Here is a 13,225-nt window from a genome sequence, read left to right on the forward strand (position 1 = left end):
ACACCTTTAATCTCGAATCGTTGAGCCGAATAGGTGAAAGTGTGTCACACACAAGGCAAAGGGAAGGACGCACTGTTACAACGTATATGGGAGGGCCATGCGCACGAGATTGTCCTTACTGTGTCGTGATAGGTTCAGTCTTGGTCCACTACGAAGCAGCGCTGTATATTCGCGGAACGAATGGCTTGGAGAAGGCTACTAGCAGCACTAAACCAAGGAAGAAGAGAAGGCAACTAGACTAGACTACTACTACACCACTACTAGACTATTAGACTACACTATTACACTACACTACTATACTAATACACTCGGATACAACTTAGAAAGGCCCCGCAACACTTTTCCAATTAATCATCGAATGATTTCATTAAACGAATTAATTGCCTCACGTATCGACTGCAGCGAAAAAAAATGTACAGTCCGTCAAGTGCGAGCGGAGTGACAGGGATTTGTCGCACACGCTTTAAGCGCTTTCTCTTTCCTTTCGTGCCCCAGTGAGCGCGCTGAAAGCTATGCAGGGTTGAGGGAGGGATTACAAGGAGGCAAGAAGCTTGTCCATTCCTCAGCGCGCGTCCTGACGTTGAACATTTTCTTTTCCTTTTTTTCCATCGAACGCATGGTTTACTCTCAGTGTGATCGCGAGTGAGTGCGCTGGCACGTCGCGGCATCCCGCGGCAGCCACGGTAACTGTGCAGCCCACGATGCTCAAATCTGCCCATGGCCGTAGACTTTCGGTTTACGACAGAAAGTCTACGGCGAGGTCATTTGGGTTGATGGCATCATTTGTCGTAAGAAGAGCGGACGATTTCGAGCTGACTTTAAGAATTAATTGTAAATTCAAGGCCGCGTGCTGCACTATAACGTTTGGCTCACGTTTTCTAAGAAGCCTCCGTTACCGATCGACAGTGTTTTCTGACCATGCTAAAGAAGTGTTGCAAGATCTCTTTAGGAAGTCTGCAGGTGACCGAATCGCAACAGCCAGTTGCCTACGCGACTAAAAACACAGTCTCGCTCATGCACTCGGCAAAGTTCTCTGAAGGTGGGGTCGCCGGCCCTCCGGCTCATGACGACAGTCTGGAGAGCACGCCCATTGGTGCAAGCTTTTGTGTATTTGCCTTTAAGGATGAAAAGTCGCAGACTTCTAAAATTTCTTCCTATTATAGACTTCTAGACTAAACTACTAGACTAGACCAGAATGCAATAGACTAATAGACTGTACTTCTAGAAAATACTACTACACTAGGCAAATTATCCAGTCTAGTAGACTAGAGGAGGCGACTATACTCGTGGACAACATTTCTTGGCAATGACGTGAAAGCTAAGGCGGCGGAACTTGTGCACGTGTACTCCTACGCGAAGTAGTCCGGTATGGCACGTGTTTCGCACTGCTGTGGAAAGTGATGGGTGTGTGCAATCGGAGTTTCATATCGACGCGGGCGCCTCTTAGCGTTCGACGTACTGGTGAAAGCGCGACATTTTCACGCGTGCAAAAATTCAAAGTCACAACATGTAAATCAAAACAATTACAGATCTCACTGGTGTGAGCTGTTTTCTGTCACAAAGAGTTGCATGTAGAAAATAAAGGAGTATGTCTTATGTCTCACGCCCTAAATAGGGACACAATTGTGGGACTACATTCATTATCGGTGCTATGCGCACGATCTGGCTCTGTAGCCTTCGCTTCATTGCCAAGAAAAATTGTCCGGGAGGATAGGCTGCTGCTAGGGCCAGTGAAGACGTGACGAGAATGATCGCTGGCTGCGTGAGGTTGCCTCTGTCTAGACCGCGGCCATTCCGCTTTATTTCCCCGTGAATTCATGTGATAACACTTGAGTCACCTGTTGGTCCTTCCAGTCAACAAGAAAAATGATCGCGCTCAATTTATTACCCGAAGTAGCAAATACGTTAGAGTGACCATCACAGAGTGACCATCACAGAGCAGCGACGCAGTATCCCAAATTTTCGTAACAGTGAGACCACTTGCCTGTCTGGATCAAACTCTTCGGGCTTATTCCAGTGTCGAGGGTCCATGTGTATCTGTTGGGTGCAGGCCATAATGTTGAGCCCTTTCGGCAGGATCATGTCCTTGTAACGGTAATCGGAGGCGGCTTGCCTTGATGTGAACCTGTTGTGGAGAGGATAATGAAAGTTCGCTTGTAAGGTAAATTCTTTAGCAAGGGTAGACATGCACGGCTCGAGTGCGTTTTATGTATGTATGTATGTATGTATGTATGTATGTATGTATGTATGTATGTATGTATGTATGTATGTATGTATGTATGTATGTATGTATGTATGTATGTATGTATGTATGTATGTATGTGTGTGTGTGTGTGGTGTATGTATGTATGTATGTATGTATGTATGTATGTATGTATGTATGTATGTATGTATGTATGTATGTATGTATGTATGTATGTATGTGTGTGTGTGTATGTATGTATGTATGTATGTATGTATGCGCTCGGCCACCTGCCTCTAAAACACGAACATTAAGGAAAATTTCACGTGTAATTCCATCTCAAAGTTAGCGCAATCTTATAGGAGTTTGAACATGTTTTTACTACGGCCCTTGCATTTTTAGCGTGCCAAAATTATGCAAGCATGTGTACAATTTTCCCTACAGTGCATCAATTACATTGTATAGGCAGGCTGACAAAAAACCTGAAAGATAGGCAGCGAGTAGAAAGTTAAATAAAAACAATGAGATTGAAGCTCTGTTCACGAAAATAACAGGGCACCTGACCTTTGGCCTTGAGGGCATACAAACATGCTTCGAAAGAAATGCCCCTGACAAAGAAAGTTTGCATGCACCATGGCGCTATACACATGCATTGAGCAAACGTGATTAGCTGGCTCGTCCGAAGAAATTCAAAGGTGGATTGCCGTGTATCTGACAGAGAAACTTCAGGTTGACTCCGGCAATAGACCAGGGTTGCCAGGTCGAAAAGAGAAAATATAGCCAGAAAATTAGGAAATCTTGCTTAAAATGAGCCGACTACAGCGGAGGGCAGTAAAAGTAGCCAAAAGCGGTCATGCCATTGTGAAAACAAGTAGGACGTGTGTATTTAAATGACTAAATGCAAAAGCATTTTGGCAAAAATGTAAATCAGTAAAGTATGAACCCTTCCAAATCAGAATTGCTGAGATTCAAACTTAACTGGTTAACTTTAGAATCATTTTGTGCAGGATGACCAAGTTTCATGCACTGTTGAAAAAAAATGGCATCCTCTTCACGCGTCTTGCCCTGACTTTTCTTAAAAGGGCCGGAAGTACTGGTGACAATAGAAATTAGTACTGTATGAGTGTGCTGAATATCACAGTTGCTGGGATGGAAGCCACTTTTGCAGTAATTTCTTGCGTGATGGCGAAGTCCGAGCTATTGATATTTTGGATTCGCAGTCGGTTTCCTATCCTATGAAATGACACAATAAGTTCATCAAACATCCAATTTTTAATGTAGGTGCAGTCCGTTCCCTATCCTAAGAAATGACACAATCAGTTCCTCGGACGTGATGATGATGATGATGCACACTTTATTGGGGTCCAGAGAAGACGCAGGGGAGACCCCGCGCCACCCGTCTATCCAGTTTTTAATGTCGGTGAAAGCAGAGCGCCCTGAGTGCTTCCATTGTCCTGTTCACTTCCAGTTACAGTTTAAGGTCGTGTTCGCCTATAGGTGGTCTGCAAAATGAGGCCCAGTGCGAGTTTTCTCCGAGTACCGGCGACATATCAAAAGCCTTTCCTTTTGTGTAATGCAACTGCCAAGTTCAATTTTTCAAGCTTGAAGCATGCCTTGGCCACCATGTTTTGACACCGCGTACTCGGAATGGCAGCGGCTGCCATGTCACCACATATTGATAGTTTGGTTCAAATCAAGGGAACAAGAAAGTAGTCAGAGAGCCAAAAGGTTTTTGAACGCGAAAGTGTTTTATGCCGGAGTCCACCAAGACTTTCATGATGTCACGTCAGCAAAATAAACGCCATGAAATGACAGAGAAAAAAGAACTCTAAGAAAAAGCGCCGAAAAAGGGCTGGCGGGCGTTTAGCCCACTGAGCTACCGCCAAACACATAACGGAGGCTACATGAACGCGCGTTTTCACTTTCACACTTTCTTCTCGCACTGCTTTTGGATGGATGGGTGGATGGATGGATGGATGGATGGATGGATGGATGGATGGATGGATGGATGGATGCTATGGGTGACCCCTTTATAACGGGGCGGTGACATGTGTGCCACCTGGCTAAAAAAATACAAAAAACGCGCCATAGGCACCCGTCACTGACCAGAGGGCGCGATGGAGCTCTTATCGAACGCCTAAGTGTTGAGGGCACCAGCCGCCAGGGATACCAAGAAAATGAAACGCTCGCTGGACACATCGACGCGCTCAAGTGTCTCCCTTTTGGGCGTCTCTTTCAACGAACGCTTCCTACGTGCGTTCGTAATCACCTTAGGGATGTTGCTTGCCACCGCCTTCAATGCAGCACAAACGCGTTTAGAACGCGCTCTTTTCAGGCTGCGCTAAGGCAGCACAAGCGCTACAAACGCGTTTCAAAGCACTGCATTGAGGCGGTGGCAAGTCACGTTCAAGTCAAGGAGCGTTTCTGAACATGGAGGATGTGGAGGATAGGCACTCGATTTTGCTGCGTCTACTCGCTAGGCTGTGTTTTCTGGCGCTACCATCGTATCTCGGAAACTGCATTGCCGGGTGCCTATTGCTATGACCGTCCCACTCGGCGCCTTTACAATAGAATTGTAATTTCGTCAACGCTTGAACACACCGCGAGATCGTGACTTTAGCCCAAGCCTCACTCATAGCATCCATACATATTGAAAAATAGCTCTGCGACGCTCGCCTCGCTGTCGCTCCGCGTTCCCCGCTCGCCCTGTGAGAATCAACGGGCAGGCTTGAGGGAAGACACGACGCGCGTGGCGTTTCTCTTCGCGTTTCACGACGCTTTGAAGCTGTGCATATCGAGTATCGGTGTTTACTATGTGCTTGTCGATGTCATCTTTGCGCGTCATTCACCGCATGCGGTGCCTACGTACATATTAAGAACTTCAGCTACCGCGAGGGTTAAATCATGATCATGGGCTTTAGTCGTCGGTACGGAGATGTGCCACTAGGTGTCGACGTGAGTGTGTCCACATCAAGCTCTGCTGTGCCTGCCAGACAACAGCAGACATTGTACAAGCTCTCATATGTCAATGCACTATAAACAATCGACTACTTCGGTGACGTTTCACGTACGCGTTTCACGTTCGCGTTTTACCGATTCCTTTAACAGATAGATCAGCCATCTTTTTCTGCCGCCACCAGCCTAAAAACGTAGCCGAACCTGGCAACAATAGACTGACAAGAAGCAGGTAGGACACAGATGAATTGTTGGTTAAGTAGTGTCAGCGGATAAAGAAGTCGACGGCAGAAATGTCGACGTCATGAGAATTAATGTCCCTATATACGTGAGTACTCGTCTTGGTTTCAATATGTAGTCAACCTATATAAATAGAAAACTGAGGTGATGCCTTGCATGTCAAAATATTAGGTTTTTGTAACCTTTTTGTATTATGCTTGGGCACTGCGATTTTAATTTATTTTAAAGCACTGCTATTCATGAGCTATCTAGGAACGTAATGCTGCCTTTATTAAACATTTTTAATGCACAGCACAAAAGTGAGCCTTATACCTCTGTAGTATGCTCTGATTTCTGTATGCTGTTTTTTGTACGCAGTTCTTTATTGTTTATTACGTTCTCGCACTTAATCCTAAATTTTGTACGTGAGTTCTTGTAGCCCGGGATAATATGAACGTTGATTTCTGTGTTTGGAAGAGTCAGAGGATGTCGGTTCGCCAGTGTCTTTGACTTTGGGACACTGATCTGCGCCAAATTTATACGAAGTTATACTGAGACTGTTCGCAATGAATGAACTTGACAATATTCAGATGTGTTCTCGCGTCTCTTAGTTCAGTGCAGCACGAAGCGATACTTACGCTACTACTGGAGAGTACAGGCGAAGTGTCTCGAATATCACCTGTGTCGTGTAAGCCAGATCACTGATGGCGTCGTAGGTGAATCCGCCCTGTAAAGGAGAACATGTCACAGACCTATTAGTCATAGACCATGACGTCACAGACCTACTAGCATTGCCGGTGAAGGAGCAGGAGAGACCGAGAAGCGCTTTTCGCGCAGGCGTCTAATCAAACATTGATACATTTTACGATATGACGAATCTTCGCCAAATCATGAAGAATAAGGAACCTATGCCACCTGACGTGTGATGTTTTAGAGTGAAAGCTCTACTACGTATGTATCCCAAGGCCATTCATCGCGTCGCCATGACCTTGAACCACCGGAGCGGAAGTGTAGTAGACGTGACGTCACGCCACGTGATCCGCTGCGGAGAGGCATCGGCGGTTGCGCTTGCTCAGAGCCTCGCCGCTGTGGTACCACGTGACCAGGCGTAGGTTTAAAACGCTGTGTGCATACATAGTCTTTGCAAAACCAAGCCAAACGTACCTTTTGCTTATGATAACCACGTTTAGAGGGTTCAACGTCAGCCAATTTTTCATTTCGTTAAAAGCTGAAGTTACGGCACACACGGGCACCCTTGTTCCCAGCTGTGAACAAGGTTGCCGTGTGGGGGCCGAAACGTCAGCAAGCTGTAGTGAGTCAGCGATTAACTTTCAGTGTCTGTGCCGTTTGCCTCTCCCCCCCCCCCTCTCTCTCTCTCGACTTGGAAACTAAAAGAAATCTACAATTTGTTACAAATCAGAATATGCGCGTTTCGTGAGTGTAGGATTTCCACTGTGACGTGTAGAAAGACTCACACAATTCCTTATGCATTTGCCTAACACGACTCCAAGACGACAGCCAACTACTGTTTCCTTTCAGTTGATTTTATTGATACTCCACTCGAACGTTTTCTGCACCCAACGTGGTTTTGCACTGCCTCCTGGATTGGAGCATTGGAAGTTTTTTTCACCTTCATGTGGTTCTGCAGTTCCTCCGAGATCGGCCCACCTTTGACCAAGCGAATATGTCATGTACGTGATGACGTCTTAGGGTGGCGTCATCACATGATGATCTTACTGCATCAATCGTTGATGCCGACGCCGTCGACGGTAACTTTTGCGTTTCATGAGGCATCTAAGGATTTCGCCTTAAAGTATTTTTTTATGTTTATATGCATTTTCTGCGGGTAAATGTGCCGTTTGTACATTCATGCTATCCGGGCCTGGCAGATGTTAATTGCTCGGCAAGCAGGTGGAGAAACAATGAAAGGCTCTTCATCGGTCTAAAAAATCTGCAGTATCTTAGTCACGGCACTTATTCACGGTTTAGGTGCCCACCACTTCGCTGTCAAGAAAGCAACGAGCTCTTGCACAGCGACAGTTACGCTTACATGTTTTTCGAAAGCAGCGTTCACTTCTTGTCGGACTTTTTCTTGGACCTTGGATACTTGGCCAGGCAGAAGGCGCAGTGGGAGCTGTTGGCTGATACAGTCTCAAACCTGCAAAATCAATGACCGCGTTAGAACGTAAATCAGAGAGCCTACTGAGTACATCCCGCTTTTTTCTGTAGCCGTCCTGTGGGAACATACTGCGACATTGGATTGAGAATGCTGCCAACGCTACTGAAGCGTTCCACATGCCATTCCAATAATACCATATGTTAAGTTGATAGCGTTAAAAAGCTCGTTCCTAGAAATTTCGGTGTCGGTGTGTATGGTTGTGAGCGAAAAATCGAGACGCAAATAAACAATCAAAATCTTCGGTTTGAGTGGGTCTCGAATCAGGCCCCCTGTGTGGCAAACAGATGTTGTATTACACAGCAGAACGGCAGTGTTTGATGCTTCTTCCGAAAAAGGAAAAAAGATACAGAAAAACATACGAATGCCACGTAGTGGGAGGAGTCTCTTCAACGCGTGTAATATTGCGCGGCGCAAGCGTAGAATCGCGCCATGCGTGGAAAACCTGTGAATTGCGCAAGAAGTTGGAGGTTCAAAGGCCCACCCTATTACAAAACTCTCAGGCGTAATTAATCATCAGCAGCAGCATCAACAGCAATGCGTGCAGCGGCACAGGTGCTCGTCTTGCCTTGCGGACGAGTACAGTGGGTACTTCGCTGATTCGCAAAAGGAACAATTGTGGCGTAGTGGGCACTTCGCAGCTGTACTCGCAGTAGTCATTCTAGGATGCCTACTGTAACGGCCAATGTTAATCGCACATACATTATTTTCATTGCGGCACGGTTTAGGTGCCCACCGAGAAGAGAAGCCAGGCTAGCGATTGAGAAGGCGATGTGAACGGGCCCCATTAGGCTATCGCGTTCTACTCTTCAGGCGAAGCTCAAGGTCCTCCAACTTTTGTTCCGTAAGATTCTTGTGGAAGTATCTGTCAAATATATGGAAAACCTTTGGACTCTATATGGATTCCGTACATTTTCGTACGGAATTATTGGAATTGCATACGGAACGTTGCAGTAGGGGACAACGAACGCGTGATAGTAAATGTTTAATGCCGGTGCCCATATACTAAATCGTTAACATTGACCACCCACTTAACAACACAGCGAAAATTTCAAAATGCGCTGCTCCACAACAAACCAATTCCGTACTTTCCAAACACTTATCCTACTGTAAATTCCAGACGCTTCAAAGATATTGAATTCATATTACAGGAATAACCAAGAAACTAACCTTGGAGAGGACTTCTAGAACAGCTAAGCTAGATTTATTATCGCGATAACAATTATATGGGCACTATTGGCGGTTTTTTTTTCGTCGCCGTCGCCGTCATGTTCCTTATAAAATTGCAACCGATAACATCGCCCCGCGCATGATGTGTTCTAGGCGCGAGTAAAAGCGGGCGCGCGCTAGTGACGAACGCGCTTGAACCAGAAATGAAACGAGCCTGGGCATAACATCGCCGCGGGGGTGAGGCCTGCCCTCGTTGGCTTTTCAAGCAGATAGGAAACGCCCCACCTGTCTTTCGTCGGGCGAAGGAGCGTGAAGGGGCGCGGGCAGTGGGAAGGGGGGGGGGCTGCGAACTTTGATCACAAGGTCGCTAGCGCGCGCACTATCTCGACAGACACCGGTACACGGCTCGTACTATTCCTGTAGGTGTTGTGCTCTGACCGCTTAGTTCGCGTTGAGACGACAGACAGCAGGAAAACCGCTTCCCTTCCTAGAGGGGTCTTATTCCCTAACACCAGCGTGTTGTAGTTACGCGAGATCGAATCCAGAATAGCAAGCTGCTAGCCTCACTTCCTATAACATTGCAATTCCTTGCTATCGCATTCATTGTTTCGCCCTTGCAGCGAAACTGTGATTGTTTCTTCGCTCCTATTCCTAGAATACACGTGCATTCCTCTTTCAAAGTCCAAGCTAGCCTCTCAACCTTCAGCACCTTTTTTTGATTGTGGTCATTTTGCTGGGTCCCCTATCCCTGTCCTTTCCTCATTTGCTGCAGTTCACTGCCCCATACGTCCCCTACAGGCCTTACTCAATCCTGAGTGGTAGAGCCTCACTTTTCTTTTTATGCACCGTACACGCAGTGATTAAACATAATATTGTCTCTTTCCTTTATACATTTCAGAGCACAGCTTTGTTACCACCGCTTGCAATTGCTGTCCTGGTAACCTCTTACAGAAGCTGTCGTTTTTACTTACCCAGCGGTCAGTATGGTGGCGGCGTTACTTGCGACATGCCTGACCGGCATGAGGAAGTCTCCTGTTGAAGTAAATAATAAAAATTCATGAGTGAAACACCTTCCTTATTTGGTAGTCAATAGATTGTTATCGAAGTCAGTTGTTTTGGGGTCAGAGATTCGAATAGCTATAACAAAACAGTAGCTAATGTAACTACTACAATTTACAACAAAAACTATTGCCCACTACTACTACTACTACTACTACTACTACTACTACTACTACTACTACTACTACTACTACTACTACTACTAATACTACTACTACTAATACTACCACTACTACTACTACTACTAAAATGGCAAGAACATTGCAGTGATAATGCTTACCTATTCGAGGCATTTAACGCGTCACTATTTCCTATTTTCTGCCATAATTGCTGACCTCATTAGCAAAGCTTAATGAAACGCGCGGCGGTCGTTAGCAAGAAGAAAAAAGACGAAGCGATAATCCTCCTAATTAAATAGAAGCCTCGCAAACAGCTTAGATTCGTTATCCTCCTCTGCATCACTAATGCTTGCCCCGACTAATTAGACAGATTCGGTGAATGTCGTCACGCTGAGTGGCCCCGTTTCCTCTTTTCTTGATTTCTTTCCTCTTAGCTTAGAAGAAAACGCCGTAGAGCCGTGATTAAGAAGCCCTAATTTCGTCTGCTGTCCTTTGCCGTACGTCGCGCATTGGGAGGCCAAGCCTGAATAAACGCGTTATCGGGCAGTTCCCAATAATCCAAGCCTTGCCAAATGTCGCCTACTTGAAGATATCGTTACACCGGCTAGCATGTCAAGTGCAACACTTTGACTTGATTTGAGTGCTCTCTTTCACCGAGAAATAACAAGATTTTCATGTCCCCTATAGCGCATGAGGCAGAAAAGACGCCGAACTCTTTGCCTTATGAGAGCTACATGATGCCATTATACACATAACAAAAAGAATCCAACGCACAATGAATCCACGAAAAGCATAGCAGACAGTATTTGTTATTTTTAACTCTAGAGTAACAAAGAGGCAGAAAAGAGAACAGAAAAAGCATCCCCACTAAGCTTAAAGCTTAGTGTTGTGACTTCCAGCAGAGCAGCTCATGTGCTGAACCGGTTTGGCTTCAAGGGCTAAACAGGCACGATTCTAGAATGTTATTAAGGCGAAAGCCCTAAATACTTCATCAAACCGGAAGAGTGACCGTTGGCGTTGGCGGCGTCAACACGAGTCATGCAAAAAGCCATCACAGGTGGCCAAAATTGTTGACGTCACTATGACGTCCCATACATAACGTCACATGATGAATTCATCACGTTCCATAGTCGTTTGGTCAAAGAGGGCCGATCAGGGCGGCACTGCAAAACCTCGGTGCCGAAAGGTTCCAATTCATCCGATCCCGGAGGCAGTGCAAGCCCACGTTGGATGAGGGAAGCTTTCGGACGAAATCAATACAATCGACTGAGCAGAAACAGGAGATGGTTTTCGCCTTTCAGTCGTCTTGGGCAAGTCCATAAGGGTCCGAGTGACATTGAACGTTGTTTCGGGGCGGCATAGACACGGTGCATTTTACCTTCTTTCAAGCCTGAGCCAGCTTCTGGAATGGCCCCACGGAAGGCGCATCCCGCGATCGCAAACTTGGAATTTTCTAACTTAAACGCAGAAATTTTGGTCTGTCTGTCTGTCTGTCTGTCTGTCTATCACACGATTAAGCCACCCGGCCAAAGTCTAATAACTTGCTGAACGCCCAGCCATCTTGAACTGGTAGCTGCGTTCATGTTGTGAACACTGTCGATCAAAAAGCAAATATTACGCATATCTGAGGCACAACATCAATACGTAAGTATTAGGTGGTGTGTTCCTTTACTAGAAAATACATAGATACGTAATTCTATAGACCCTAGTGTTTCTTAGGCTGCACCGAAAATGCTAGTATTTCTTATGCTGCGCTGAAACGACGCAGAAATGGCCGGCAGAAAAAAAAAAAAAACGGTCGACAGAAGACTATCGTCTTTCGACGACAGTTGCAGCGAAGCACGCGCGATACGCGGCTAATTTTTTAGGGGAACCTTGTTACGAGTTGCAGATATCGGTGGCGGCGACTTTGTACGCGAGAAACCCGGCGCCGGCGAACGTATACAGAAATGCGCCCCTCGAAGGTGCGCCTGTCACATGCGTATATTGGTACGTGTCATTTTTCCATAGTTGGCGTTCTTTCCATCGTAGGCTCGTCGGCAATCAGCCGTTTCTTATATGGCAGTATGATCTTTTATCGAGGTGACTTGTCATTTCACTTTGCCACGTTTCACTGTTGCCTGGATATGAACGCATGACCGTCGTTGTTGCCGGTAACAACTGAAGTGTTGCGCTGCTAAGCACGTAGATGAAGGTCCAACTCCTGACATGGGGGAAGGAAAAAAGTTAGGAGGGAGCATTGCGCTTTTCGATAGAAAGAAAGAAGAGCTGTAGGTTGGGCACGAATGCGTCAAACATCGCTTGCCCTACAGTTCAGAGGTGGGCAGTATCGAAGATACATGTATATTCGATACTATCTTATATATTCTTTGGGTATCTTGTATCGGTATCGCGATACATCTAGCAAGACGTGTATCAGTATCTGTATTTCCGATACATTTAAGAATGTATCGTGTATCTGAAGATACAAGATACTGCGATCGCAACACCGCGGTGCGAAACAATAAACGTTGGTTGAACTTTGCTTCTCACGCTGATACCGCTCCCACTAAGCCACCAGATTAAAACTAAAGACAATGACATTATTTTATCTTTCCGCCAGAGTTTTCCAGCGAGGGCAGGTGATGAGCTCTGGCTCTCGCGTCGTCTCGACAAACGCGCGAACGTCTACGCCCAGACGACATTTTGTTTTCACGGATTCTTTCTTTTTCCTTTTTAGTTGTGTCAGTGCTATGCCACTTGGCTCTTAGCTTGTGTCCTGTGCCGCGTACTCCAATGCGTGCGGTGTTGAAGTTTCTCTTGCGTTGTGCGTTGTTACGAAGTCTGAAGAATGCAAGAAAAGGGGTTGCTTTGCGTCTCGTAGCTTTCACACATCGGCGGTTTAAAGGACTCCTTCGATGCAAATTTGACTTACATGCAATGAGATTGACATATGGAAATAAGATTCTAACATCTATAGCACCACCGGTACCGATGCTGGATTTAACAGATCAAGCATTCACTTAACAGAAGCTATCTTGGCGTACGTCTCCTTTTCGTTTATTCAATGAGTTTTCGAAATCATAATTAGATTATTAGTACAAGTTCTTTCTAAGCTGTCCTTTTCCATCCCATACATTGTCTATGTCTCTGTGTTGCTTTTTTTCGGGTCTGCTTACGGCAATATGTCTTTAACGTGCTGGCAACGTAAGCTCTCTGCTTTATTCTTACATTTAGCTGTCAGCATTGTTTCTGCTACTGTTTACAGAATTATATTCTACCTAAGTTTACTGTTATGTCAAGGCGACGTTGAGAACAAATATATAATAATCTGCGCGTGCTTCGGGTATATAGTAACAAAAGTTC

The 13,225-nt window shown here is 45.7% G+C and overlaps 1 protein-coding gene across 1 annotated transcript in view; it reads right to left on the reverse strand.

Annotated features, from left to right (window-relative positions):
* Nucleotides 1–2,015: 2,015 nt before the first annotated feature.
* The window catches only part of LOC119399830 (cytochrome P450 3A11), a 54,250-nt gene continuing 43,040 nt past the window's right edge, over nucleotides 2,016–13,225 (reverse strand). The window contains exons 9-12 of the mRNA XM_037666686.2: nucleotides 9,674–9,734; nucleotides 7,407–7,514; nucleotides 5,995–6,083; nucleotides 2,016–2,125 (exon numbers count right to left, since the gene is read on the reverse strand). Of these exons, the coding sequence (XP_037522614.1) occupies nucleotides 7,427–7,514; nucleotides 9,674–9,734 (149 nt within the window). The 3' untranslated portion in view covers nucleotides 2,016–2,125; nucleotides 5,995–6,083; nucleotides 7,407–7,426. The remainder of the gene's footprint in view (nucleotides 2,126–5,994; nucleotides 6,084–7,406; nucleotides 7,515–9,673; nucleotides 9,735–13,225) is intronic.

Source organism: Rhipicephalus sanguineus, chromosome 7 (genome assembly GCF_013339695.2).
Source record: "Rhipicephalus sanguineus isolate Rsan-2018 chromosome 7, BIME_Rsan_1.4, whole genome shotgun sequence".
In the NCBI taxonomy this organism is placed as follows: Eukaryota; Metazoa; Arthropoda; class Arachnida; order Ixodida; family Ixodidae; genus Rhipicephalus; species Rhipicephalus sanguineus.